This window comes from Lampris incognitus, chromosome 10 (assembly GCF_029633865.1).
Source record: "Lampris incognitus isolate fLamInc1 chromosome 10, fLamInc1.hap2, whole genome shotgun sequence".
Lineage (NCBI taxonomy): Eukaryota > Metazoa > Chordata > Actinopteri > Lampriformes > Lampridae > Lampris > Lampris incognitus.
In genome coordinates, this window is record NC_079220.1 from 14300334 (window position 1) to 14327811 (window position 27478).

The window sequence follows — 27478 nt, forward strand, 5'->3', positions numbered from 1 at the left end:
TTTGCACGTGAAGGAAACTGTGCCATTACAACAGATAATGGGCCACAATTCACTTCTTCTGCCTTCGCTGAGTTCCTGAGAAAAAGGGGCATCAAGCACATCAGAGCAAGTGTCTACCACCCTCAAGCTAACGGATGTGTTGAACGGTTTAACAGAGTGCTGAAAGACTGTATTCAACAACCATGGAAGCCTCCAGTCATTGAGATGCTTCATAGTTACCGCGTCACAGCTCATGCAACGACCGGTAATTTCCCATTTCAGCTCCTGAGGAGGAGACCAATGCAGACAAAGCTAAATGTCGTACCACCTCCCAAGGATAGAGGGAAATACGATCAAGTCAGGGCTAGAGTTGTCCTACAGCAGACCAAGAGTAAACTGTACACAGACGCCAAGAGAGGTGCAAAACCTCTCAAGGTCACCAACTGTGACCTTGGGAGGTGACCTCTCCCTTTCTACATGGGAAAGGGAGAGAGACAGTACACTGACCCCTTGTCTGTGCAGCAGCAGACTGGGCTGAACACCTTTATCCTGAGCAATGGGAAAAGGGGGAATGCAGCACGCCTTTCTTTCTGCCCAGAGAAACCAGGAGTTACCGCGGGCTGGTATAGCTGAAGAAAACATCAGCCTACCAGACTTCAACAAGACAAACTGCTCATCATAAAGAGACAGCTACAAGCTTGGACAAAAGACTATGTGATTACGTAGGTCTAAGCCTAAAACAAGAAGAGATGTAAAGAGTGTGGGCGGATCGCTGCCCTATGAGAAAAAATTTGAAAGTGTAATGAGGAAAATGTGAAACTAAAAGGAAAAGAAATGGAGTACCTTTGTGAATTGGAGTTAAGGTGACAGTAATGTGAATTTTAGTTACTACGTTAGTGTTCTGAGTATTATATATGACACATTTTCAGTTGCACTTATATGGTAAGCCTTACTTGAAATACCGTGGAGAATTTAAGTTGGTTACAGAAGCTGTAAGTTTTCATATATTTTCATTCATGTATACAGATATTTTCAGGTTTATGAGTATGGGACATTACGTTACCTGATAATGTTACATTACAGAATGAAAACGTTTAAGGCCGCTTAGGTTAAGTTCAGTCATAATGAGGTAGTATTTCCGTGAGTAATGGGGGAGATGTTGCGTTTGTGGATACTACATTCCATTGCCACTGGGTGGCACTGTGAAACAGTGGATGGCGGAGCGGGACTGCTGTAAGGGGACAGAAGAAGAACAAGCAGCGCGAGGACAAAGTTGGATGGACGCTACATAGGCGATTGAGGTTAGGTGTTGCTAAATAAAGTTAAATAACAGTTATTTCGTCTCCTGTGTTTCACTCACCAACATAACATACTTAACTTTGACTAAACAACGTAATGTCATGAAATAGAGAGAATCAAGTTAGTGTGCTACATGAACCTTATAACGGTATTACAACTTACATCGTCAGCGACTTCTGCACCGGGAGCAATGGCGGAAACGGAACGAGCAGACTGAGAAGGAAACGGAGCCAAACCCCTGATTTCAAAATAAGAGTCCGAACATAAAGAATTCACAGCAGTTTAAAAAAAGAATCAAATGGACAATATTGTGCATTCAATGAAACCTGTCAGTTCATTGCAGAGGATGACATTTATGAGTCATTTTGGAAGGCTGTTTTACATTGCACTCCGCCGGTAATTGTTCATAGAGTACACTTTTGTACATGTGTTGATGAAATTTGTTTAGCATGTGATTTTACATCGACTTTTTGTTGCGTTGCTTCAATTTGTACCACATTATGATTCTAACTTTCAGCTCCTTCAGTCAACGGAGGAGATTCTCCGGAGACCAACACTTACCCTTCCTCACCCCGGGTACCCCCGTCCCCCACCCACCCTTTAGCCTCCACCACGCCTCTCTCCACTCCCACCTCGCCTCTCCCCAGTTCGCTGGTGGAGTCGTCCAATAGGGCTAACATAGTGAGTGTCTGTCCACTTTGGCTCCTCTCAGTGTTTTAGCCACTCAGTTTTATTCGTGTATCTGGGCAGGTGTGTTAACCAAAATTTGGTTTTTCTGTAAGGTATAATCCAAGACAAGGTGTGCGTTAAAGCCTTATATACCATGACCACGGGGAATACTGGTTCCTGATTGGCTGGTAGGTGTGCGTTAAAACCATATAATGCACACGTAGTTTGGCTTAAGTTTAAATTAAAAGGTAATGAAGCAAAAGTAAGCCGCTAAACTAACTTTGAACGTTCACTGCGCTTGCTACTGATTCGTGTTGCTATGGTTACAAAGCAAATTTGTTGCCAGCGTATGAATTTAGAACAGTGACTCTTTAGCCGAACTATGCGTGTGCGTTGTGCGGTTTTAACACACACCCACCAGCCAATCAGAGGCCAGTGTTCTCTGAGTCTTCTACCCAATATATTTTTGTATGTTACCACACATGTACTATAATCTGAACTCTGTGTGTGTGTGTGTGTGTGTGTGTGTGTGTGTGTGTGTGTGTGTGTGTGTGTGTGTATATGTGCGCGCGGGTTTTTTTCTTCTTTGTTTATGCAGAATATTGATGTTTACATCCAGACTTCTAAATTGGAGTGTTACATCAGGGGTAAAAAAAAAGAAAGTATTTTGTTAAGATTTTTTTTTAAATTATTGAATTGAAAATGTGGAGGGCGTCCGGGTAGCGTAGCGGTCTATTCCGTTGCCTACCAACACGGGGATCGCCAGGTCGAATACCCGTGTTACCTCCGGCTTTGGTCTGTAGTTCAAGTGACTTCTGGTTTCTGCTGCAGCGGTTATACCAGTTTCCTGTTTGTTGGCGTGCGCTATTGACAGTGGCACATTTTTCGCGATGCCTCCAAGATTTATCATGGATAAATGTCAACGACATGCACAGAATTGTCGACAAACTTTCACCTGCACCTACCAGCAAAGGGACGAAAAGTTTCAAGTTACGTCCACAATTCCGCCCGTCTGCTCATCCTCATAATTGTGGACGTAACTTGATATTTACAACTTGAAACTTTTCACCCGTTTGCTGGTGGCCAGTTTTAACGATAACCCCGTTTTTGACCTGTGACCTGTTGTTTTTTCTTCCCCCAGCTATGTTATCGTAATGACAGCATCCTGTCCACCCTGCCAGAGCCGCCAGAGAAGTTATCCCTGTACCGCAGAGAGAGAGAAAGGGAGCATGACTTCCTCCCCCGCAGGTATCTATCTATCTATCTATCTATCTATCTATCTATCTATCTATCTATCTATCTATCTATCTATCTATCTGTCTATCTATCTGTCTGTCTGTCTGTCTGTCTGTCTGTCTGTCTGTCTGTCTGTCTGTCTGTCTGTCTGTCTGTCTGTCTGTCTGTCTATCTGTCTGTCTATCTGTCTATCTATCTGTGTGCATCTTAGTGTGGTTAAAGACAATAAAATCCAGGGGGGGTCCGGGTGGCGTGGTAGTCTATTCCATTGCCTTACAACACGGGGATCGCCGGTTCGAATCCCTGTGTTACCTCCGGCTTGGTCGAGCATCCCTACAGACACAATTGGCCATGTCTGCGGATGGGAAGCCCGATGTGGGTATGTGTCCTGGTCGCTGCACTAGTAGTCCATGGGCCAGACGATATTTCGGTACACTCAAGGTGGCAAAACTTACTTATAATTTTTGAAAGGATCCATGTCTGTAGATGATATTTTGGTATGATAACCATTCCTGAGTGGCAGCTGTATCACAGTTATCAGCTCATGAAGTTAACCACCCCCTAAAGTAAATTGCATTTTAGACGCTGGTGCATATCCTGGTTTAGCCTCATGGTCAGGACATTTTTCAATGTTCTATAATATTGTCTTTGGTATCATTTTAAAGGGGACCTTCTTAGCTTTCATTCAAGCCCTGTTGTGGATATTTCTCACAAATATAGAGGTCACTTGAGCTCTTCAACCCGTCAATAACACGCATCTTTCTGCAATGTTCGCCTAAACTATATACTTTCTTTTAGCCCTGTGGCATCTAGGAATATCAGGGACACAAAACACAAAAACTGGAATACTCACAGGACTGTAAAGATTCAGAAAATGTATAATATACCCATACTATTTCATTGTGTGAGGTGATTGTGAGCCTTAAATGAGAACTAGACCAAAGCCAGTTAGGTCACAAACTGGTCTCTATACATTTGTTTAAATACACAATCAAAATACATGATAAAAAGGAATACCATAGTGAGGTAATGAACTATTTTAATATTTTAAACAACATTGACATTTACATATACTTAGTCAATGATACATGTAATCCCATATCATTAGTGGGTATATGTAATGGTAATGGGTAGGGTAATGGGTATATGTGAATATGGTTACATTATTGTTATCAAGCTCTGGGTAACCAAGTCCAGAATCAACATCCTGTGCATCAATAGACTACTACCACAGTAATACCATCAGAATCATCACACTGTCATCCATCAAACTGCTCGTTTCTCTCATCATCTGACTCCCCAAGTTCAAAGTCCACTTCTGGACCATCCTGCTGTTTTTGGTTACTGCAGGTCTGTAACCTGCACATGTCTGTGCATGGAAGTCCATTTGACAGGCACATGCAGCTTGGCATTTTGCATGAATGCACACACTTGCATGTTAGCATTTCCAAGACCACATCTGGTGCAGGTGGGGAGCGCATCCAGTAAATGGCCAGCTTGCCTTCATCGTCTGTCCATCTATACTCAGTAGGGCTTGGCACCACAGGGTTAGCCTGCAAACAGCACTTCCATATTGCTGCCTGATAGTTGGCTCGTTGAACATGCATAAAGAGACAGTCTCTACATGGTGGCAGCTGGCTGGACTCAACCTCTCCCCTTTTGGTGCAGAAGAGCTGGTAACGCAGTTTGTTCACCTTAGCAGTGCTGCTATTAGCAACATACATCCGACAGGTGAACTGCTCAATTTTCTGGAACAGCTCATCACTCACATTCCATGTCTGTCCCAGTTGACTAAAAGTCTCTTGGCAGGAAGTGTGCTTTCTCACTATCTTCAGGGCATTCAGCTTCCCTCGACCAGCGAATGCACTGACAGTGTCGCAGCCTGTGAAGGCATGTAAGCCAATTAGGCTGTCACAGATGCTGTCTCCAAGTGAACTTGCCAGTTTGGTGATGTCGACAAACCGTGTGCGGTTCTGAGTCCCACACTTCTGGTAGATGGGACAGGTGATGTCCTTCTGGAAGCCAAGACAAAGCACCATGACATCAGTGTCCTCAGCTGTGATGATAACTGACTTTGAGCCCGCATTTGCTGCATGCAATGCATGCAGGAGCAGACGGGTGTCAGCTTCTTCATGTGTGGAGTGCAGTTCTGCTGCTTCTTCACACCCATCTTCTGTCAACTTGTAGCAGGTTTCCTCACAGGTCATGTACAACACCTTGCCATGCAGCATAGCTCTGTATCGTGGGAGTTTCCACTCTTCCACCCGAAACTTGATGAGACTGGTCTTGTTGGAGGAACTGCACAGAAATTTTCTCCACTGCTGGACGTGGTGTCCCCCTGCAAGATTCTTGTACTGGAGAGTGATGTCTCCACCCCGGTTCAGTCGTTCAGCATCTTTGATCGAAGTCTGGTGATAGACATCAAAAACAACATCAATCCTCCCACTCTGTGCTCCCTCATGGAGGACCTGGGTCAAGGCTGACTCTGCCACCTGTGCAAAGGTTTTGTTGTTGCCATTCATTTTTTGGACCAGGCTCATCCCATCAATGATGGAAGTAGATGGGATTGGGATGTCTTCTGCAGGAGATACATTCTTTTCAAGCTCTCTGGCAAGTGCAGCCTTGTTTGTTTTTCATAAGGACCCATCAGCATTTGCCAGTGCCCATGGTAGTGGGCCCAATGGGTAGGCAAGGACATCCTTCAGATTCACCTCCCTGCTTTCAGCCACCAGGATCATGTGACTGAAAAGGTTTCTATCTGCCTTCAGAACCACATCCTGTGCTTTCTTTCCATGAGCTTGTTTTGTGCTGACATTGGAGAATGTTTTCAGACTTTGCTTGGTCATCTTGTCGTGGAATTTCACAGGTGGTGGGTCTGCATCTAACCTTGTTTGCTGGAATGCTTGGTAGGCCTCTTCTCCTTTCTCAAGAGCTCTCAAGAGATCTATGGTCACATCAGGTGGAGCCATGTTGCCAGTGGAGAGGCTAACCAAATCAATCTCATCAGGGGACATAGGATTGAGCCAGTTATTCTCCATAAGGTCCATGAGAGACTGGACATCTGCTTCATCTCTCTTGATCCTTGGACTCTGTAGATCTGGATGAGACCATTTGCACCTGCCTTGACCTGTCAGGTCTCTCAGCTGTCTGAGGTACATGCTTCTATACTCAGCTGTGAGATAATATTTGGTCACAGCTCCTGGCTTCAAGCTGAATCCCTTTGTCCCTCCAGCTGTTTGGGTGTCTTTGTTCACCGTTTCTTCTATAGCTTGGTCAACAGGGATTCGGCCAAAGGGATTGGTGGAGCCCAGTTGGACTGAGAAGCCTCCTTCCATGAATTCTGTGTACACATCTGGGTGTGTGATGGGCAGCTCAGACATCTGGGCGTAGTAGTAGGGGAGGTAGCGTGCATAATTCATCCTGTCATAAGCAAAGCACCATGGGATCATTGCTCGAATGCTAGCCAAGTGTAGCATCCAGAGTAGCATCCAGTCTCCCTCTCTGGATGCTCGGATGAGCCCCAACAAGATTTCAACCATGTCCAAATAGGACATCCAGAAGTTCGAGAGGCTGCCGTTTCCACCTCTAAGGAACTCACGGTAGACTTCAAATAGATCCATGATGCGTGTACAAGAGCTGTTCTCGAGGACCTCCTTCAAAGCATGTTGTGAGACTTCTTTCCCAAGGCTGTCAATGGTCTTCAGTGTCTCATTCAGGTGAACCATGTCATTCCTGTGAGTTTCTTCCAACCAGGACAGGAAACCATTCAAGGTCAGTCGCATGAGAGCCTCATACAGGAGCTTGTGTAGTCGCACTGCCCTGTTGTACTTGCGGCCATCCATAACACCAGCAATTGAGCCTTCTGTAATCATGCCAGACTCAATGCAGAGGTCTTTGAGTCCAGCATCTTGGAAACGCTTTCCTATTATTGCCAGCAGTGTGCAGATGGTGTGGAATACCCCAAGCCTAACGATGATATCATGGAACTTGTCATGGTGTTTCCATGTGATCTCGACAGCCTTCGCATACAGGGCTTGGTCAAAGACACAGACAATCTTCCTCAGGCCTAAGCACTGCATGATGCTCAGTGACTGGTTAAGCACCTCGTTGACAGTAGACATTTGTGTCGCTGGAGCATTGATGGTAGGCAGATAGCCTATATTGTCGGGGATGACCGTCATCTCTCCTCGAGTCAGGATGTTGAAGCCTGTCCAGCTGCTGACTGACTGTTCTTCTTGTTGTGACATGCGTGCTAGGACCCAAAGAAGGTTTTTCTCTCTGGCAAGCTTAGTATTGGCTGCAGTATCGGCATCTGACTTTTTGCTTTGTGGTGGCCCTACCCGTTGTCCAGCATTGTAAGTTGGTAACATTGGTGGGGGTCCATCAATGCTTCTCTTCTTTGTTTTGGGAACAGTGGGCATGGGTTGGACAGGAAGTGGGTTGACTGGCTTTGCTTGCACAGCAATCCCATTGACTCTGTGAGATGTTCCCTCACCACTGACAGTTTCTTCAAGACGGTCGATATTGTCCCAGGCTAAAGTTGTGAATATGCCAGGATGGATGTTAGCTGGAAGGGCAATGCCACTCCCTGATGATGAGAGTTTCTGGAGACACAGGGCAGTGTTGATCTCTTCCATCTGTGAATAGGACACACTGTGACCAAGTCGGTTGAGGATGTTTATCAACTCTACATTTCCTGTCAACGATTTGACACTGAATGGCAGAACAATGAGCTTGGAAGGCTTGGTATTTCCACATGTCACTGCATATACTATGTCATGGCCAAATGACTGCAGAAGGCACTGCACTCTCTGGGATGCATGATCAGGATCATTTGAGCCTGTGAGTAGAGAGTACAGGAAGATAATGAGCGACTCTGGAATGGTAGGACATTCTGCTTCTGGTTTGACTTCAGGCGGCCAGGTTTGAGGAACATCTTGACTTTTAATGTCTGCTCTTAATTTGATGGCTGCTTTGGCTATAACATCTTGTGCACTGACACTTTTCAGGGTCTGCAGCTCCCTTTTGAGAGACTGATTTTCTTTAGCAAGTTCCCTCATGGACAAGTTATCGGGATAGAGGAGGAATTTTCCTTTCTCATCAGGGAATATCTGCAAGGCTCCAGCAAACTCACTCTCCAGGTTTCGCCTTATGTGCTTCTTGGTTGATTCCTTGACTTGGGCAATGCCTTAGGAGTTCATTGAAGCTACCAGTCTAGAAGAGAGATCAGTCATTGTCATCACTTGAGGATTGCCAAAAAGCTCCATCCTGATGAAGAGGAACAGCTCATTGTATGCCTTATTCACAGCAGCTTCATACTGGGCTGCAGCATCATCATCTTCATTGCTGGCAACCTCTCCTTTGGAAACCTCTTCTTTGGTGTAAAGTCTATAGCATGACCTGTGGTAGTGCCCTTCAGCTACAAGGTCTCTACTCACAATGGCAAGGATTCTGCTGTCCCTTTTCTTTGTGGCTGCACTCCTGATCTTTGCATCAGCTCGCAGTTCTCGACACTGCACCAGTACTTCTCTCGTATTCTGTCTCTTGGAATATTTGCTGTTTTTCTGACAAAATATGCACTCTGCATCATAAGTCCTAGATGTACTTGGAGCATGTCGAGCTACTCTCTTAGATTGTTTCTCTTCAGCAGAGACACAACTTTTCTTTTCTTTTGCAAGGAGGCCATCAAGAATTTGCTTCATAGTGAAGATACTGCGACACTTTCTGTGGTAGTAGATTGCTGGAATCTGTCCCTCAGGAATGTCTTTTGCCAGTTTCAAAACTGGTGCATGATTTCATATCTGAGCTGCCCTGAGCAGAGTTCTCCATGAGTCGACACTTTGTAGTGAAACCAGCTTATCTGTATCATCAGAACAGTGGATAATGCACTCCACCCGTGGGCGCTTTGGTATTGGGTAAAAACTTGCTTGTTCACCAGTGGCCATATTCAGTCAGTTTTCACCTGCCACATACAAACAAATACATGTAACTTAGGTGTATGAACACTACTAAAACAAAGTTTACTTTGCTTCACCAGCGTCATATTACCATTATTTATCTTACATAGCCACAAATAGATACATTACCTAGTTGCTATGCAACAGCTGTATTTTGTCCACATGAGGCCGCTAAAATCAACACAAGATGAAAGTTCCTCGTAGCCACTTTAACTAATCATATTAACATATACATTAAAAGAACATGCTAACATTATGGGAAATTAGCTTACAATCTTCTCCAGAGTGAGACAAGAAGATAGATACCAGTTTCCTCTATATGTGTTTAGTAGAAAGCTATCTGGCTGCACGTTAGCCTAGCTTAGCACAATGAATGGAAGTACACAGTACTGGTTATCCTTGGTTGTTGGCCAACTAAGAACTGTCCCAGAGTTTAAGCTAGGCTAATCAGTACCAGGGGTGTTGAAATGCTATATTTGTAAAAATCTGGGCAAATACAGAATCGTGAGAGGCACAGAAACAGGTTTCCTGAAAGAAAAATGAAATAGCTGCTCATTTGGAAAGGTTATCATGTATTATTTTACTTCTGTTAGTGTACCAAATAAAATGGCACCAGTGAAGTTGTGTCACCTTGGGTGATATCGATATCTAGTCTGACCCATGGACTAACTGGCTTTGGTCTAGTTAGTTTCTTAGTAATAATGCCCTTCTAATTTAAGGTTCACAATCACCTCACACAATGAAATAGTATGGGTATATTATACATTTCCTGAGTCTTTACAGTCCTGTGAGTATTCCAGTTTTTGTGTTTTGTGTCCCTGATATTCCTAGATGCCACAGGGCTAAAAGAAAGTATATAGTTTAGGCGAACATTGCAGAAAGATGTGTGTTATTGACGGGTTGAAGAGCTCAAGTGACCTCTATATTTGTGAGAAATATCCACAACAGGGCTTGAATGAAAGCTAAGAAGGTCCCCTTTAAAATGATACCAAAGACAATATTATAGAACATTGAAAAATGTCCTGACCATGAGGCTAAACCAGGATATGCACCAGCGTCTAAAATGCAATTTACTTTAGGGGGTGGTTAACTTCATGAGCTGATAACTGTGATACAGCTGCCACTCAGGAATGGTTATCATACCAAAATATCATCTACAGACATGGATCCTTTCAAAAATTATAAGTAAGTTTTGCCACCTTGAGTGTACCGAAATAGGAAATTTTGGGCTCTGGCCCATGGACTATAGCGCTTCCTCTGGTCCGTTGGGGCGCCTGTTCGGGAGGGGGAGCTGGGGGGGGGGGTAGCATAATCCTCCCACGCGCTACATCCCCCTGGCGAAAATCCTCACTGTCAGGTGAAAAGAAGCGGCTGGCGACTCTACATGTATCGGAGGAGGCATTTTGTAGTCTGCAGCCCTCCCCGGATCGGCAGAGGGGGTGGAGCAATGACCGGGATGGCTCAGAAGAGTGGGGTAATTGGCAGGGTACAACTGGAGAGAAAAAAAGGGGGGGGGGGACATTCAAATCCAGCTTCCACTCTGTGTGACATGTGCAGATGGCCTGTGGATGAGCCACACTGACAAATTTGACATTTTATACATACGTAGATGTAGTGTTTTGTGTTTGATTCAGATTGCATTATCAGTAAAGTCAGATCTTTTGCCTCTTTCAGCTTTTCTGACTTAGACAGCGATACCGTGGAAATGGAGTTTGGTAAAGTATACCAAAAAGCTTTTTACAGTGATACATTCTTGCTAATGATGTTTTGACAAAATATGTCCATGTTAATTTTCTGTCTATGTCCCCTGTCTGTCTATCTGTCTGTCTATCCCCCCATCCACTTATCATTATCCTTATTCCTCTCTGTCTTTGTTCCTCTTCCTTTTATTCTACCCGTCCCTCAATCTCACTCTCCTTCCTTCCGTCTTGTCTGTCTCTCACTCACTGACTCCATTCCTCCCTCTCAGAGGATGAGGTGCAGCATAGCACTCCTTCTGTCCACTCGTCTTCATCCTCTCATCAGTCAGAGGGGCTGGACTCTTACGACTTGGAGCAGGTCAACAACATCTTCAGAAAATTCTCTCTAGAGAGGTACACACACACACACACACACACACACACACACACACACACACACACACACACACACACACTTATGTGTATATTCATAAAAGCAGACACATGTTGGTGCACACATGAATATGATATTCGCTCATGCAATCTCAGCACTGCATGATTGTAAGTAATATTATATGGGTGTGTGTGCGTGTGCAGGCCATTTCGTCCGTCTCTGTCATCGTTCTCCAGGCTCAGCTCCTCTCTTAAGCCAGTGCAGGAAGTATCGCTGCCGGGAGACAACCTACTGAAGGACCTGACTCTAGTCGGAGGAAACTACAGTGGCATCTTCCTCTCATCCGTCCAGTCTGGCTCCAGTGCAGAAAAAGCAGGTCTACGAGAGGGACACCATCTTCTATTTGTGAGTAAATATTGTCTACTGGGAACACTGTCTTCTGGTAGTACGGGCTTCAAAAAGGGGGACCCTCATGCCATTTGATGGGTTCAAAAGTCCACACCAACGCAATAAGGATTTTTTTTTTTGTGCAATCAATGAGTCAGTTTTACAGACAGAACACAGTTTGTGATAATCCTTCTTAAATGAGATATACTACAGTTTACCTGGGACAACCTAGAGACAAGCAAACAGCAGTATTCACCAGAAACACTGTCTCAGATATGCTGTTTTTTAAAAAAACCAAGAAAGAGAACTGGTTAATTTCCAATCAGTATTCACTTTATTACTGACATTTGAAAGTGTGTTGTCCTCTGTTTGGCTTTGTCCTAGGAGGCCCGAGGGTCATGATAAGAGATAGCTCCTTTAACGGTTGTCAACTGAAAAAATGAGGCGGCACGGTGGCCCAGTGGTTAGCATTGTTGCCTCACAGCAAGAAGGTCCTGGGTTCGAACTCAGGGGTTGTCCAACCTTGGGGGTCGTCCCGGATCGTCCTCTGTGCGGAGTTTGCATGTTCTCCCCTTGTCTGCGGTGGGTTTTCTCTGGGTGCTCCGGTTTCCTCCCACCATCAAAAAGACATGCATGTTACACCCCGTTTACACTTGGTTTTAAAATGCGTTTTTGGCAATCGGATCACAAGTGGACAGCGCTAAATACAAGTTTAAATGACCACCAAACCACTTGCCGAGGTGGTCTGGGATGCATTTGACCACATATCTTTTGTATTGTAAACGCTTATGTGTCCTGATGCATCCCCGACAAGGACGTAACAGGAAAATACGTCATCAGTACAGGATGTGGTGGTTGTTTTGGTAACAGCGCGCCAACTTTAGAAAAAAATTGAAAGAGAGGGGAGTGTACGTGGTTGGAGTACAAGTGAAACGAGATGCCTAATCTCCATTTGAGCAGAAGAATCAGTCCTGTCAATCTCAACAGTTGGAATAGTCAGTACATGTATATTAGTGCTTGTCGGCAAATCTGGCACTTGACTTAGGCCCTTTGACCTTGTAGCGGAAGTGATGTAGACAGTAACTCTTCTTCGGAGTAACGAAATCTGATCACAAGTGGTCAGCAGGACGCATTTGGAGACGCATGATAGACACAGGTGTAAACGGCGATGTGTCTTGCTGTCCACTTGTGATCCGATCGTCCAAAACGCATTTTAAAACCACGTGTAAAAGGGTGTTAGGGTTAATACTCCTGTCTGTGCCCCTGACCGAGACATGGCAAGACGAACTGGAGTTGGTCCCCGGGCGCTGCAGCTGCCCACTGCTCCTCGCTACACAGCTAGGATGGGTTAAATGCAGAGCATAAGTTCCCCACAGGGGTTGATACAGAATATAAACAAAAAAAATCAAAATGCAAAAATGGAGACATACCAATTATACAGAATTGACAGAAAATCAAAGAAGGTTGAATCAGTTCATGTGGATACAATGTGTTGTATCCACATGAACCGATTCAACCTTCTTTGATTTCCTTGCCTGGGTTATTGAGCATGCATCAAAATACATGTTTTAATATGTTTTCTCTCACTATGATTGGCTGAACAGCTTGAGGGGTGCATACGAGGGGAGAACCAAAGCATTTCATTGGAGACAAGCACCCAGGAAGAAGCCCACTGGACGCTGCAGCACTGCTCTGGACCAGTCCATCTGCACTTCCGAGCTAATTATGATGGTGATTAGCATGACTATTTCTGTTGTATATTGATGAATTCAAGCATGATTCCTTGTTGATGATTTTTTTTTGTGCGTATGCGCGTCTGTGTCTGCATATACTTAATAAATATACTTAAATGACCTTGTAAGTGTGTCTGTGTGTGTGCATCCTTCTGTATGTAAATAATGTGATTTTGTTTGAAAACAAGTGAATTTCTGTATGCGTGCATGCGTACGCGTGTGTGATTGTGTGTGTGCGTTTTTCAGCCTACCGTCGTCTCCAAAGGGATCTTGCGGAGCGTGTGGTGGTATCAGGCGACTCCTTCCACATCCGCGTTAACCTCAACATCACTGGCCAATCAGACTGCTGCTCTTTGAGTTTGTTCTGTGATGAGGTGGTACATGTCCTGGACACCAGACACCAGAGCCGCTGTGAGTGGCTGTGTGCACGCGTTGACCGGTTCACCGGCTCTGACCTGATGGACCGGGGCACCATACCCAGCAATTCACGGTATAGAGCAATTTTGGCTTTTTTGACATTTTAAAGCTGCATGTGATAACTATGTAGTGATAACTTCTAATCAACTTTTGATTGTTGCACATCAGGCTGTTCGAGATGCAACGGCATGTTCAGCTTAACTTGGGACCCTTCGCTACCGCCGATTCTAAATGCCGGTGTACTGATTTGTCTGGCAAACTAAAATGTCATCTTGTTTGGTTAATGTAGTTTATTAAGAACACACACCATTTAAAAAATACGTTATTACCATTCCACTCAGTTGTGTTGATCTACTGTGCATGCTAGTTTGTTGTCTGACATTAATGACTGCAATATGAGACTCCATATACTTTCATAGAACTTCATAATAAGTGAATAACTGAGGCGAATTGAATATGATGTTGAGAGTGATGGTTTCGTGCCCCAATAACTTTCATAAGCATGGCCAACCGTTAGCTAGCATTCATTGACGAGAAATAAACAAGTAAACAAACCATGTGACCTAGACCTGTAAGGTTTGGGGGCATCCAGGTAGCATGGCGGTCTATTCTGTTGCCTACCAACATGGGTATCGCCGGTTCGAATCCCCGTGTTACCTCCGGCATGGTCGGGCATCCCTACAGACACAATTGGCCGTGTCTGCGGTTGGGAAGCTGGATGTGGGTATGTGTCCTGGTCGCTGCACTGGTGCCTCCTCTGGTTGGTCGGGGCGCCTGTTCAGGGGGGGGCTGGAGGGAATAGCGTGATATTCTCATGTGCTACGTCCCCCCTGGTGAAACTCCTCACTGTCAGGTGTGAAGAAGCAGCTGGTGACTCCACATGTATCGGAGGAGGCATGTGGTAGTCTGCAGCCATCCCTGAATCGGCAGAGGGGGTGGAGCAGCGACTGGGAGGGCTCGGAAGAGTGGGGTAATTTGCTGGATACGATTGGGGAGAAAAGGGGGGGGCATGTGACCAGTAAGGACCTTGCCAGTGATGCATTTTTGCTTGTCTTTGCCTTGTGTGCAGGGCCCAGCAGTTGCTCCTGGTGAAGATTCAGAAATTAGTCTATCGAGGAGGAAGAGAAGAAGGTGAAAACCATCGTAACGTCAAAGTAAGGAAAAAAAAACAAACCCAAAACCATTTCCACAGATATTTGCTCCACCACGAGGAATGGCGGTGAGGGTTTGATACGCACCATTGTTAAGGTTATGTAGATTGGCAGTGTGCTGAGCAACTAGCAAAAAAGGTCAAGAGAGGAGCAAATATCTGTTCAAACGTTTCCCAACAACAATACATTGGAGTGTCTTGATGCATGCTCAGTAATCCAGGTAAGGAAACCACAGACAGTTGAATCAGTTCATCTGGACACAACATTTATTGAGAGAAATGTTTCATCGCTCATCTAAGTGACCTCTTCAGTCTCAGCTGACTGCAGGTATCCCCACACTTATAAACAACACGGGCATAACGACCAAAAACAACGACCGGTTTCATATGTAAATTGCTGTGATCATTAGCAAGAGTTACAATGGCCATGTGTACTATTCACAGAGGATTTGGGAATGTTTACAATCACAGCATTGTAAAATGGAGACAGATGTACTCTTAGCCCCCCCACCCTTGGTTCAGGGATGGTCGTTCCCTCTTCACAGAGATGGCCTCTTTGACTCACCATTCAAACCAGCGTTCCTCCCTATCAAGGATGTGCACTTCCTCATCCTTGACAGAGTGGCCACTGTAGATGGGTGTAGACTGCGGAGTCCTGGCTTGACATGTTAGCTTACATTCGAGTGTACCCTCTTTATAACTGTGTCGATGCCCCCGGTACAAAGACCAACTTGCCTGTGATACAAAGGACGATACTGATGGTCGAACGTCCTCAAGGGTTAACCACTACAAGTACTGACCCGTCAACTAAACTGGAAACAATCCGAATTTGATTCTACTCCTTCTTTAGTATTTTTTGTTATATATGTGTTGATACCAGGTGGCACGGTGGCGCAGTGGATAGCATGGTCGCCTCACAGCAAGAAGGTCCTGGGTTCGAGCCCCGGGGTAGTCCAACCTTGGGGGTCATCCCGGGTCATCCTCTGTGTGGAGTTTGCATGTTCTCCACGTGTCTGCATGGTTTTCCTCCCATAGTCCAAAGACATGCAGGTCAGGTGAATCGGCCATACTAAATTGTCCCAAAGTGTGAATGGGTGTCGGCGCTGTGTTGGTCTGGTGGCCTGTCCAGGGTGTCTCCCTGCCTGCCGCCCAATGACTGCTGGGATAGGCTCCAGCATCCCCACGACCCTGAGTAAGGATAAACGGTTTGGATAATGAATAAATGATTGTGTTGATGCCACTATACTGTGTGTAAGCGCTTGCTGGTGTGTAGACTTTACCTTCTGTTTTTGTTTCTGTGTAGTACTCCTTACAACCAGAGGAGGCCAGCCACTCTCCTGATCCAAGGGCTGGTCCACGCTTATCTAGAGCCAGCATCTTCATCACTCAGATACTGCAGGTAATGTGCAGAGGTGAACACACACACACACCATCGATACTTGTGTTTATTCAGCCTGTGGACTGCAACTAGTGCAGTCAGATCGTATGAATAAGAGGTGGTTGTTTAAATGTAAGGTAGAAACCTTCAAGCAGGGCATCTGGGTGGCGTGGCAGTCGGTTCTGTTGCCTACCAACACAAGCATCGCCTGTTCGAATCCCCATGTTATCCCCAGCTTGGTCGGGCATCCCTACAGACACAATTGGCCGTGTCTGCGGGTGGGAAGCCGGATGTGGGTATGTGTCCTGGTTGCCGCACTAGTTCGTCCTCTGGTCGGTTGGGGCGCCTGTTCAGGGGGGAGGGGGAACTGGGGGGAATAGCGTGATCCTCCCATGTGCTACGTCCCCCTGGCGAAACTCCTCACTGTCAGGTGAAAAGAAGTGACTGGCGACGCCATATGTATCGGCGGAGGCATGTGGTAGTCTGCAGCCTTCCCCGGATCGGCAGAGGGGATGGAGCAGCGACTGGGACAGCTCAGAAGAGTGGGGTAATTGGCCATGTACAATTGGGGAGAAAAAGGGTGACCCCCCCCCCCCAAAAAGAAACCTTCGAGCATTGTAGCATATTTCCAATACTCTGTGCTAAAATGAACTGTCGAAGAGTTTCACTATGAGAGGTGGAGAGAAGAGGAATGAAAGTCAGTAGGAGCAAGATGGAATACCTATGCGTGAATGAGAGGGAGGCCAGTGGAATGGTGAGGATGCAAGGAGTAGAGGTGATGAAAGTTTATGAGTTTAAATACTTGGGGTCAACTGTTCAAAGTAACAGGAAATGCAGAAGAGAGGTGAAGAAGAGAGTGCATGCAGGGTGGAGTGGGTGGAGAAGAGTGTCAGGAGTGGTTTGCGACAGAAGGATACCAGCAAGCGTTAAAGGGAAGGTTTACAAGAAGGTTGTTAGACCAGCTATGTTATATGGTTTGGAGACAGTGGCACTGATGAAAAGACAGGAGGAGGAGCTGTAGGTGGCAGAGTTGAAGATGCTAAGATTTTCACTGGGAGTAACGAAGAAAGACAGGATTTGGAACAATTATATTAGAGGGACCGCTCAGGTTGGATGGTTTGAAAACAAAGCAAGAGAGGCAAGATTGAGATGGTTTGGACATGTGTGGAGGAGAGATGCTGGGTATATTGGGAGAAGGATGCTGAATATGGAGCTGCCAGGGAAGAGGAAAAGAAGAAGGCCAAAGAGGAGGTTTATGGATGAGTTGAGGGAGGACATGCAGGTGGCTGGTGTGACAGAGGAGGATGCAGAGGACAAGAAGAGATGGAAACAGATGATCCGCTGTGGCGACCCCTAACGGGAGCAGCGAAGAGTACTAGTAGTAGACCATTGGAAAAAAGTGAATTCCACAGCACTCTTGTGAAATGAGAGAGGACACGAGGTTATTTTAAAAGCTTAGCTTATTAGGCTAACCCACAAGCCATTTTAAAACCCCTTACCAACCAAATTACACAAATCTATTATTTTCATCGCCTATTACATTCAACAATGAAGTTCTGCTGATACCGAGTTTTATTAAGGACATTTTAAGTGGGACCATTTTTTGACATCGACGATGCCTCCAGTAACGTGTCTGTGTGTCTGTCTCAATGGCCAGTTTGTCAGCAGGGTGGATAACAAGTACAAACGCATGAACAGCAGTGAGCGCGTGCGTCTCGTCACCTCGGGGAACTCATCCCTGCCCAGGCAAGGCTTTGAATCCCTCAGATCAGAAGGTGGGTACAGAGAGATGTGGCGGTCACATATGAAGTCAAATAACAATGATCTGTCAGCACCCCCCCCCCCATCAATCAAGATGAGGTGAACAACCGACAACCTTAATTTATAGATGATTGTCAACCCGTGCAGATTTGTCGGGCTGATGCATTCTTGCATACGTGCATCCTCTCTTGCACCTCTCACTATGAATGCAAACATAAAAAGGTTTACATTGGCTTGAAAAGGCCAGTAGACTTCACTTTGAAAATAAAAAAAAAAGGGGTGGAGGAGGAGGATAAGGATATTAAGCCTTCAGTTACATCCTTAGCAAAAATTGGTCGATAAAAAATTTTCTGGGCTTTGCAGAGCCTGTTTATAGCTCTGCTATCAGTAATCTTAAGGCAACAATAATTCATTGCGTGCACCTGTAATTTTATATGTATGTATGTGTGTATGTGATTGCTTCATATCGGTTCTTTGTATCGAACAGACGCTGCCGACCAGGACAGCGAGCTGAGTGGGAGTTTGAACCTGATCCCCTACAGTCTAGTCACCCCCCAGCGGACCCAGAGGAAAAGGCCTGTCCTGTTCACACCCTCGGCCCTCGCCAAAATCATCATCCGAAAGATACTAAACATGGGGGCAGCCATGGACTTCAATATCTGCAAACCAGGTCGCTGTGTGATGGGAATATGTGTGTGTGCGTGTGTGTGTGTGTGTGAGAGACAGAGGGAGAGCTTCTATGTTTATTCTCCTGTGGGGAATTATGTTACAAGATCAGTTTCAGTCGATGCCATCCAATAGAAGAAAGGAGGGAAGGTAGAGGTGGAGGAGAAGCGGGACAAAGAGGGCAGTATTTGGGATTCAGGTCAGGTATTGTGCTCCATTGTGCTGTAAAAGTTTTAAGTGTGTAACCAGAGAGAGGGCATGGACAGGGATCACATGGACCCTAGGTGATAGAGTGGATAATTGTGATGATGATGATGATGATGATGATAACAAGTATCATGGTTCTACAGCTTATACTAGTGTATGGACTTTTCTTATTTTCTGTTCCATAGACGTTCTGACCAAGGAGGAGTTCCATCTAAAACAGAACGTGGAGCCCTTCATTCACTACAACGAAATAGTGAATGCATTTGAATGCATCACTCGAGAAAACATAGAAGCTGTTGCTGCCAAGGTATGGCGCTTCTGTGTGTGCGCGCACATATCTGTATTTGGGTAGTAATTGGGCTAGTGTGTGCAAATGCTTGTCAGAAATTAAACATCAGAATCAGAATACTTTATTTATCCCCGAGACAATCATACTTTAGACACACATGAACACACATTCAATTCCATTCAATTTTATTTTCATTAAAAACAATGTGCAGGCACATGTTAAAAATGAAATGATGTCTGCCCGTGTGTTCATGTGTGTCTAAAGTATGGATGTCTGCGGTGTTTCGTGGTGCCTCCACGTCAAGTGTCATTTGTCCTCACTCACCAGGGTAAACATTGCCTGCTGGAGGCTGAGTTGAGCTGCGTCAAAGACCTTTTGAGGAGAGAAATCTACCCTATAATCATCAACATTAAGATCTGTGACAAGAACGTCAAGAAGTTACGGTACGCTAGTCAACACCGAAATGCGCTCCCTGAGCAGTTTTCTTAGGAACACCCGCACACCTACTTCTTCATGCAATTATCTAATCATCCAGCCATGTGGCAGCAGTACAATGCATAAAATCATGCCGATACAGGTCAGGAGCTTCTGTTAATGTTCACATCAACTGTCAGAATGGGGGGAAAAAATGTAATCTCCGTGATTTCGACCGTGGCATGATTGTGGGTGCCAGACGGGCTGGTTTGAGTATATCTGTAACTGCTGATCTCCTGGGATTTTCACGCACAACAGTCTCTAGAATTTACTCAGAATGGTATCTATCCATTATCCAAACCGCTTATCCTGCTCTCAGGGTTGCGGGGATACTGGAGCCTATCCCAGCAGTCATTGGGCAGCAGGTGGGGAGACACCCTGGACAGGCTGCCAGGCCATCACAGGGCCCACACACATTCACTCTTGAGGACAATTTAGTATGGCCGATTCACCTGACCAGAATGGTATGAAAAACAAAAAACAAACAAGCAAACAAAAAAAAATCCAGTGAGAGGCAGTTCTGTGGATGGAAACGCCTTGTTGATGAGAGAGGTCAACGGAGAACGGCCAGACTAGTTCAAGCTGACAGGCTACGGTAACTCAGAAAACCGCTCTGTACAATTGTGGTGAGCAGAAAAGTATCTCAGAAGGCACAACACATCAAACTTTGAGGCGGATGGGCTACAACAGCAGAAGACCACGTCGGGTTCCACTTCTGTCAGCCAAGAACAGAAAGCTGAGGCTGCAGTGGGCACAGGCTCACCAAAACTGGACAACTGAAGATGGGAAAAATGTAGCCTGGTCTGATGAATCTTGATTTCTGCTGAGGCACATAGGTGGTAGGGACAGAATTTGGCACCGACAGCATGAAACCATGGACCCAATCTGCACTGTGTCAATAGTCCAGGCTGATGGTGTAATGGTGTGGGAAATGTTTTCTTGGCACACTTTGGACCCATTAATACCAATCTATCATCGCTTGAATGCCACAGCCTATTTAAGTATTATTGCTGACCATGTCTATCCCTTCATGGCCACAATTCACCCATCTTCTGATGGCTACTTCCAGCATGATAATGCACCATGTCACAAAACAAAAGTAATCTCAAACTGGTTTTGTGAACAGGACGAGTTCAGTGTTCTTCAGTGGGCTTCCCAGTCACCGTATCTGAATCCAGTGGAACACCTTTGGGATGTGGTAGAACGGGAGATCTGCAGCATGAATGTGCAGCTGACAAATCTGCAGAAATTACCCAATGCAGTCATATCAACATGAACCAGAACCTCAAAAGAATATTTCTAACATCTTGTAGAATCCATGCCACGAAGAATTGAGGCTGTTTTGAGAGCAAAGGGAGGCCCTTACCCACTATTAGTTTAGTGTTCCTAGTAAAGTGCTCAGTGAGTGTACACTCACACCCTTACCCTGAGTTTACCTAGTGCTATTATACCTGAACTTGTACAATTCATCACCAGTATCACACACTAAACGTTGCTTCCCTTTCATACAGCTTTACTACTGCATTGTCTTTTGACAGTGCATAATTCTTAAAAGAAAATGAGTAACACCTAAATATTGCCAGAGCCACACAAATAGCATTTTCAGTTGTATGCCGTCATTCTAATCAGTGTAATAAAAAAGCAGGCAACCTCGACTGCAGACATCGAAAGTATCAGAAGTATCTTTTCACATGCCATCAGGGTGTGGAACATTACCACCACTCACTGCCACAGTGCTGCTTCCTTCCTGTTTCCTGTCCACACAGGAAATTGCCTATGCGTTTGGAGTCAGAGGAGGAGTTTGTGAGGTTATGCCGGTTAAAGGAGAAGGAGCTGGAGGCAGTTCCCTGCCTCTATGCCAGCGTGGAGCCCGAGGCCTGGGCGGGAACAGATGACCTGCTGAGGGTGGTGAAAGAGAAAATACTGGAGGAGCAGAGGAAGACTGTGTGGGTGGAGCAGGACATGCTGTAGAAGAACACAAGAACACACACACACACACGGGTATACACAGTCACACATAAATGCAACAGTTCCACCTACATCAATGTACAGTACAGGCACGCACACGCACACGCACACACACACTCACACACACACACAGGTATACACACTCACACATAAATGCAACAGTTCCACCTATATCAATGTACAGTACAGGCACACACACACTCACACATAAATGCAACAGTTCCACCTACATCAGTGTACAGTACAGGCACACACACACACTCACACTTGCAACTTACACAGAAAGTGCCGGTAAAAATACCATCTTCAATATCATGTATTTCTTCCCACGCCATGTTTTTTTCAGATTCAAACACCTACGTCTGTAGAGACTCAAACGGCTACATTCTTTGTAAAAGTGTGACTTTTTTATCTAGCAAAATAAACTGGTTGAGAACATCAAGAGTTAAGGATTGTTTTCTTTGCCCTGGGTTTCGAAACGTGTGTTTGTACTTGCTTGGTATTGAGTAGAGGAAAATTAAAAGTGACGCGGTTGCACCTCGTTTGACTCTTGAACTGTAACGTAAACTATGGCCGACTTTCTAGCGCCCTCTAGTGGCTAAAAACACTTACATGCGAAAATGGCTGACCGAATTGAATTGAACTGAAACGATGAACTGAAGTTTACCAAAAAGAATGCTGTCCATTACAAGTCTTAGGGATGCATACAATGATAACTGGTGAATGCTAAAGGCCACTCGTAGCAGACGTCAGGTCACGTTTGCAAATTCCACCCGTGGCTTACTTTAGCCTGTCTAGATGGCAGATGTGCTCAGCTTACACCATAGTTTAATCGGGGCAAAAGAGCTGACGCAGGCATACATTTTAAATTGTCTTTGATATTTTAAAATGAATTTCATAATTCATTGTTGACACATTAGTAAATTACTTCTTATAGTGTAATCACTACACTCCTGATACTCTTTGCGGGGTGGGACAAATGATAAGAATTAAGCAATTCCTGCATTGAGGGAGTACATTACACAATGTTTCTTCAGAGGGGTGTGTGGTTAACGTTACACTCAGCTTCTGTAGCTGGCAGAGATGGTAGCTAAGCTTCAATCCACCACAGCAGTAGATTAATACCCAATATTATGACTGTTAATGCCAACTGCGGCTGTTGCATAGCCTGTTTTTCCACTTTAGTTTTCTCTTTGTGCATGGGGGCATAATGCTAAGCCACCCATACACGTTTGACACCAGCGTTAAGGGTGCTTAAAGCCACTGACCGTGTGTTTCTAATCTATTAGGACTTACATAGCGTACCCACACTGTAAACTCATTGGGATTGATTCGTGACGCTGTCATCTCACAATAACAACAGGGAGGGATTATTTGGTGTAGCGGCCCTTCCTCGGGAACGGTCTTTACTGCCATTGTCAGGGAATCAGACATTTTTAATATTTAGATTTAGACTAAAGATCAATTGATTGATTCAGCACAGGGAGTCTCAGCTGCAGTTTGTGGTTGTCGTAGTTCTGCTGGCAACTGTCCTAATACTGGCTGCTGCCCTTAAATGCACTCATACACATGTGGGCACACACACGTTCGGGCACTCACACACGTTTGGGCACGCACAGACACACACACACACACACACACACACACATACACACACACACACAGGAATTAATCCGATGCCCCTATTCTAACGTTTGTCTTATTTCATTATCATTCCAGTCATATTGAGTGATGCTTTCATTTGCTGTTTTTTTTTTTTTGGTGATCTTAATGTTTAAAATCTCCCCCTGTATTTGCTTTAAGCCCTCGGGAGTGAACAAAGTTCCTTTTGTGGGAAATCAATGAGGAATCGTTGGTATCATTTGGGTTCACCTTGCCTGGTTTGTTTGATGGGAAGAGCAGATGCTCCTAAAATGTGGAAAACTCTGCATTTGCTACCACCGTGTGTGTTTGTATTTCTGTGCGTGTGTGTGTGTGTGGGGGGGGGGGGGGGTGACTCATGGGTGTCATAAGTAGGCTACAGCGTTTGCCAGTCAGCATACTGTGCAAATGCCGAAAGAGAGAGGGGGAGAGTGTCACACCGGGTGCAGGAACTGAGGACCCAAATGCAGAGAGCGGAGACAGGCTGGGATAGAGCAATGCTTTAAGGGTGCAGGGGTTGAAAAGTTCAAACGACAAGGAAGGCTGGAGCTAACATAACACCGACAAAGACGAACAGGGCAACCAGGGGCATATAACTGTTGGGGGGGGGGGCAATCAGGGAAATGGGGAACAGGTGAGTAGGGCAGGGCAGGAACAGAAATGGCCTGTTGTACTGTTGGAGTTTGATGAATAGCAGGGCAGATAAGTGACTGAGGTGTGCACATCTGAATAAAAGCATGAAAATGGGTACATGGGATGGGTGTTTTAGAGTATGCTGATTTCAAAAATAGCGGGAACCATGACGTCTCTCCAACGGTTCCCGCCCAAAATGGAAAAAAAATGGCCGCCATAAAACACGCTTTTGCCAATAAATCAGCGATAAATACTGTGATTACTTATATCAGAGAACATCAGCCCTCAGACACGTGAACGAAGCCAGGAAGCAGCTGTTTTCTCAAAATCGTAAGATAGAAAACATTCCTCCAATGCTGCATGCCCTTGAAGGGCATTTGAAAAGGGCTGTTTACCAGGCAGGACACATCTGGGGGCAGTCCCTTATAGGGGACCCCATGATTCCATCACCAGGTTTATGGGGCTGGGAGAGAGTAAAGGAAGATTTCCCACGGTCTCCCTGCTGGACCACACTTCCAGAAGCAGCCAAGGCCTGCCAGGAACTGTTGAAATGCGGCGGTAAAAAGTCGTGCACGAAGAGATGCAAGTGTGTTAAAGCGAATCTCAAGTGCACACAGTTGTGCTATTGTTCAGGACAATGTGAGAGAGACTAAGTGAGTGAATATGAACATTTGAGCTAAAATATAGATAAAGGTACAGTAAAAATCATGATAAATAACATTCCATTTAAATAATTCATTTTATTAGGCAGCAACCTTTCACCATGATTTTCTACTAAAGTCACCAAATGTCTGTGAATGTTCTCAATCCTCCATCTCATGGTTATCCAAAGGAATTGAATCAAGTGCAACTGGACTTGGTGTATATCCGTGAAGACGTTTCGCCTCTCATCCAAGAGGCTTCATCAAAGTCACCAAAGCAAAAGCCTTGTTTACAGGCTAGCATTGTGGTAATTAGTGTGACTGCCATATTCAGTGTTCAGTTTTTGGTAGAAGAGGCTCCTTGTGATGTCTCATACATGTTTTGAATTGTTTTCCCTAAGATATAAATTAGTATCACGTCGGTGAAGGTACATTTTGCAAACAAAATTGTTATGGTGGCGGTCATTTTGAATTTATGTTTTGTTTTCCTGTGTGAATATGTAGCATTTGAGTTTTGACATGTGATGCATTGGAGCTGTTGACCCTTAAACATGTATAGTCAGTTTGAAAATTGTACTTATGTCTCTTACGGCTTATTTTTAGTTGAAAAGGTACTTTATGGTGGCCATTTTGAATTTAATTTTATATTTTTTTGCATAAAGATGTACTTTAACAGATTTGAGAAATGTTTTATTGCATTTTTTGACCCAAAAAACTCGGTATATCCTTTTTAATCATAGCAATTGCAGTATTTATGGCTGATTTATTGGCAAAAACGGGTTTTATGGTGGCCATCTTTAATTTTTAATTTTCAGCGGGAACCGTTGGAGTGACGTCGTGGTTCCTGCTATTTTTGAAATCAGCTTACTCTAAAACCCCCATGTACCAATTTTCATGCTTTTATCCAGATGTGCACGCTTTGAGTAAAAAATGTTACATATCCGCTCCGCTAGAAGAAATCCTCCCACAGAAAGTGGTGCTAGGATACATGGCCTACTCTGTCAGCGAGTATGTGCCAAAACCTGAAAGATGTTTTAATTGTCACAGATTTGGATATACTGCTATAACATGTAAAGGAAGAAGAGGGTGTGCTAGATGTGGTGAGGATCATGAGTATGAACAATGTAAGAAAGGAAAACAACCAAAATGTTGTAATTGTAGAGGCAATCATCGTGCAGCATATGGAGGATGTGAAGTTATGAAAAAGGAGGTAGAGATTCAACAGGTCCGAGTGCAAAACAAGATCACATATGCAGAAGCGGTCAAGATGGTGAACCAGAGAAGAGGGAGGGAGACAGGAGACACAAATGGTAGCCAACATAACAAACAGCAGGAAGAACCAAAAGAGGGTAAAGTGTGGGTTGATCTAAAGAAATTAGTCACTTTCATTGCAAGCGTGATCAATGCTACAATGGACACAAAATCAAAAACAGAATACATATAATAGTAAAAGCTGCAGCAAACTATCTGAATATTAGTGAACTGACATGGCAGGAGGTGAGAAATGACCTCAGTGCTCATCAGGCAAGCCAAGAGTCAGCATGGGTTGGTTAAAAGAAGTATGATTTATTACAGTGGATTGCAAGAAGCTTGGTGGCAAACGGACAAGAATTTAAAAACTTTATTGACCAATTACCAAGGACACTGGAAGTTGTTTGTGTACAAGAGACATGGTTAAAACCAAATCTTGATTTTAGAATTTTCAGCTATACTGCTGTGAGGTGTGATAGGGAAGAGGGGACAGGTGGAGGGTGTGTGACTTTTATTAAGGAAAATGTACCATTTAGGGTTGTTAGAAAAGGGACAGAGGGGGAGTATGTAGTAGTAGAAATATGGACTAATGAAGGTCAATTCACCATCACAAATTATTATAACTCTTGCAGCAAATTGATATAAACAAGTTAAAGCAGAGCCAAGGACAGGTTACAAATCATATTTTTTGGGTTGGGGATTTTAATTCACATAACACGTTATTGGGAGGGAAAAAGACAGATACAAACGGGGAATTAATTTAGCAACTGTTTGAGGATAATAACTTGGTGTGTATTAATGATGGGAGAGGGACAAGGATAGATGTACACACAGGTAACAGCTCAGCACTAGACTTGACACTGGTATCACGAGAGGTGGCAGGGATATGTGAGTGGGTGGTGACCACTATCCAGTATTTGGTAAAATACAGATAAACCAGGAAATAAGGGGAGAGAAAAGAGAGCCAAGGTGGATATTTAGCAAAGCAAAGTGGGATCACGTCGAATATTTATGTGAGAGGGAATGTAATGAAATAGACCTGAGTCATGATATAGAACAAGTTGATGGAAAGTTTAGGGAAATTGTATTAAAAGCAGCAAATTTATCAATCCCAGAAGCAAAGGAAAATGGGGAGGGAGGCAGTCCCATGGTGGACTGAGTAATGCAGTAAAGCCATTAAAGCAAGGAACAGAGCTTTTAAAGTATTAAAAATAACCCATAATTTCCTAAAACTAATTGAATATAAAAGGGCACAGGCGCAAGCAAGGAAAACTGTGAAATAAGCAAAGAAATGAAGTTGGAGGGATTTTTGTAACAAGATAGGCAGATCAATACTTATATAGGTGATGTATGGGGAATGATGAGAAAGATGAGGGGAATCAGAAGAGAGTGGCAGTACCCAGTACTAATAGAGGGAGATGAAACAGCTGTGTCAAATGAAGATAAAGCAGAAATATTAGCTAAGACATTCACCAAAATCCATAGTTCTAACCAACTAACAGAGGGGGGGGGGGCAAGGGAGGAATGCAAGTAGATATACAAATGGATCAAAGGAAACAAAATGAAAGGAAACACGGGACTTGCTTCTGTTATCCCAGAGTTAGATATACATCTCAAGGAAAGAACACCAGGTCACTTAACGGTACATACAACTGAGATATTGGCTATT

The 27478-nt window shown here is 44.5% G+C and overlaps 1 protein-coding gene across 1 annotated transcript in view; it reads left to right on the plus strand.

The window, feature by feature from the left end:
* Positions 1 to 22074, plus strand: part of card11 (caspase recruitment domain family, member 11) — a 54207-nt gene extending 32133 nt beyond the window's left edge. The window contains exons 6-20 of the mRNA XM_056287722.1: positions 262 to 397; positions 1796 to 1959; positions 3089 to 3195; positions 10815 to 10855; positions 11110 to 11233; positions 11417 to 11618; positions 13205 to 13331; positions 13580 to 13823; positions 14820 to 14904; positions 16204 to 16299; positions 17936 to 18053; positions 18527 to 18709; positions 19098 to 19219; positions 19529 to 19644; positions 21442 to 22074. Coding sequence (XP_056143697.1) covers positions 262 to 397; positions 1796 to 1959; positions 3089 to 3195; positions 10815 to 10855; positions 11110 to 11233; positions 11417 to 11618; positions 13205 to 13331; positions 13580 to 13823; positions 14820 to 14904; positions 16204 to 16299; positions 17936 to 18053; positions 18527 to 18709; positions 19098 to 19219; positions 19529 to 19644; positions 21442 to 21646 — 2070 coding nt within the window. The 3' untranslated portion in view covers positions 21647 to 22074. The remainder of the gene's footprint in view (positions 1 to 261; positions 398 to 1795; positions 1960 to 3088; positions 3196 to 10814; positions 10856 to 11109; positions 11234 to 11416; positions 11619 to 13204; positions 13332 to 13579; positions 13824 to 14819; positions 14905 to 16203; positions 16300 to 17935; positions 18054 to 18526; positions 18710 to 19097; positions 19220 to 19528; positions 19645 to 21441) is intronic.
* The last annotated feature ends 5404 nt before the right edge of the window (positions 22075 to 27478 follow it).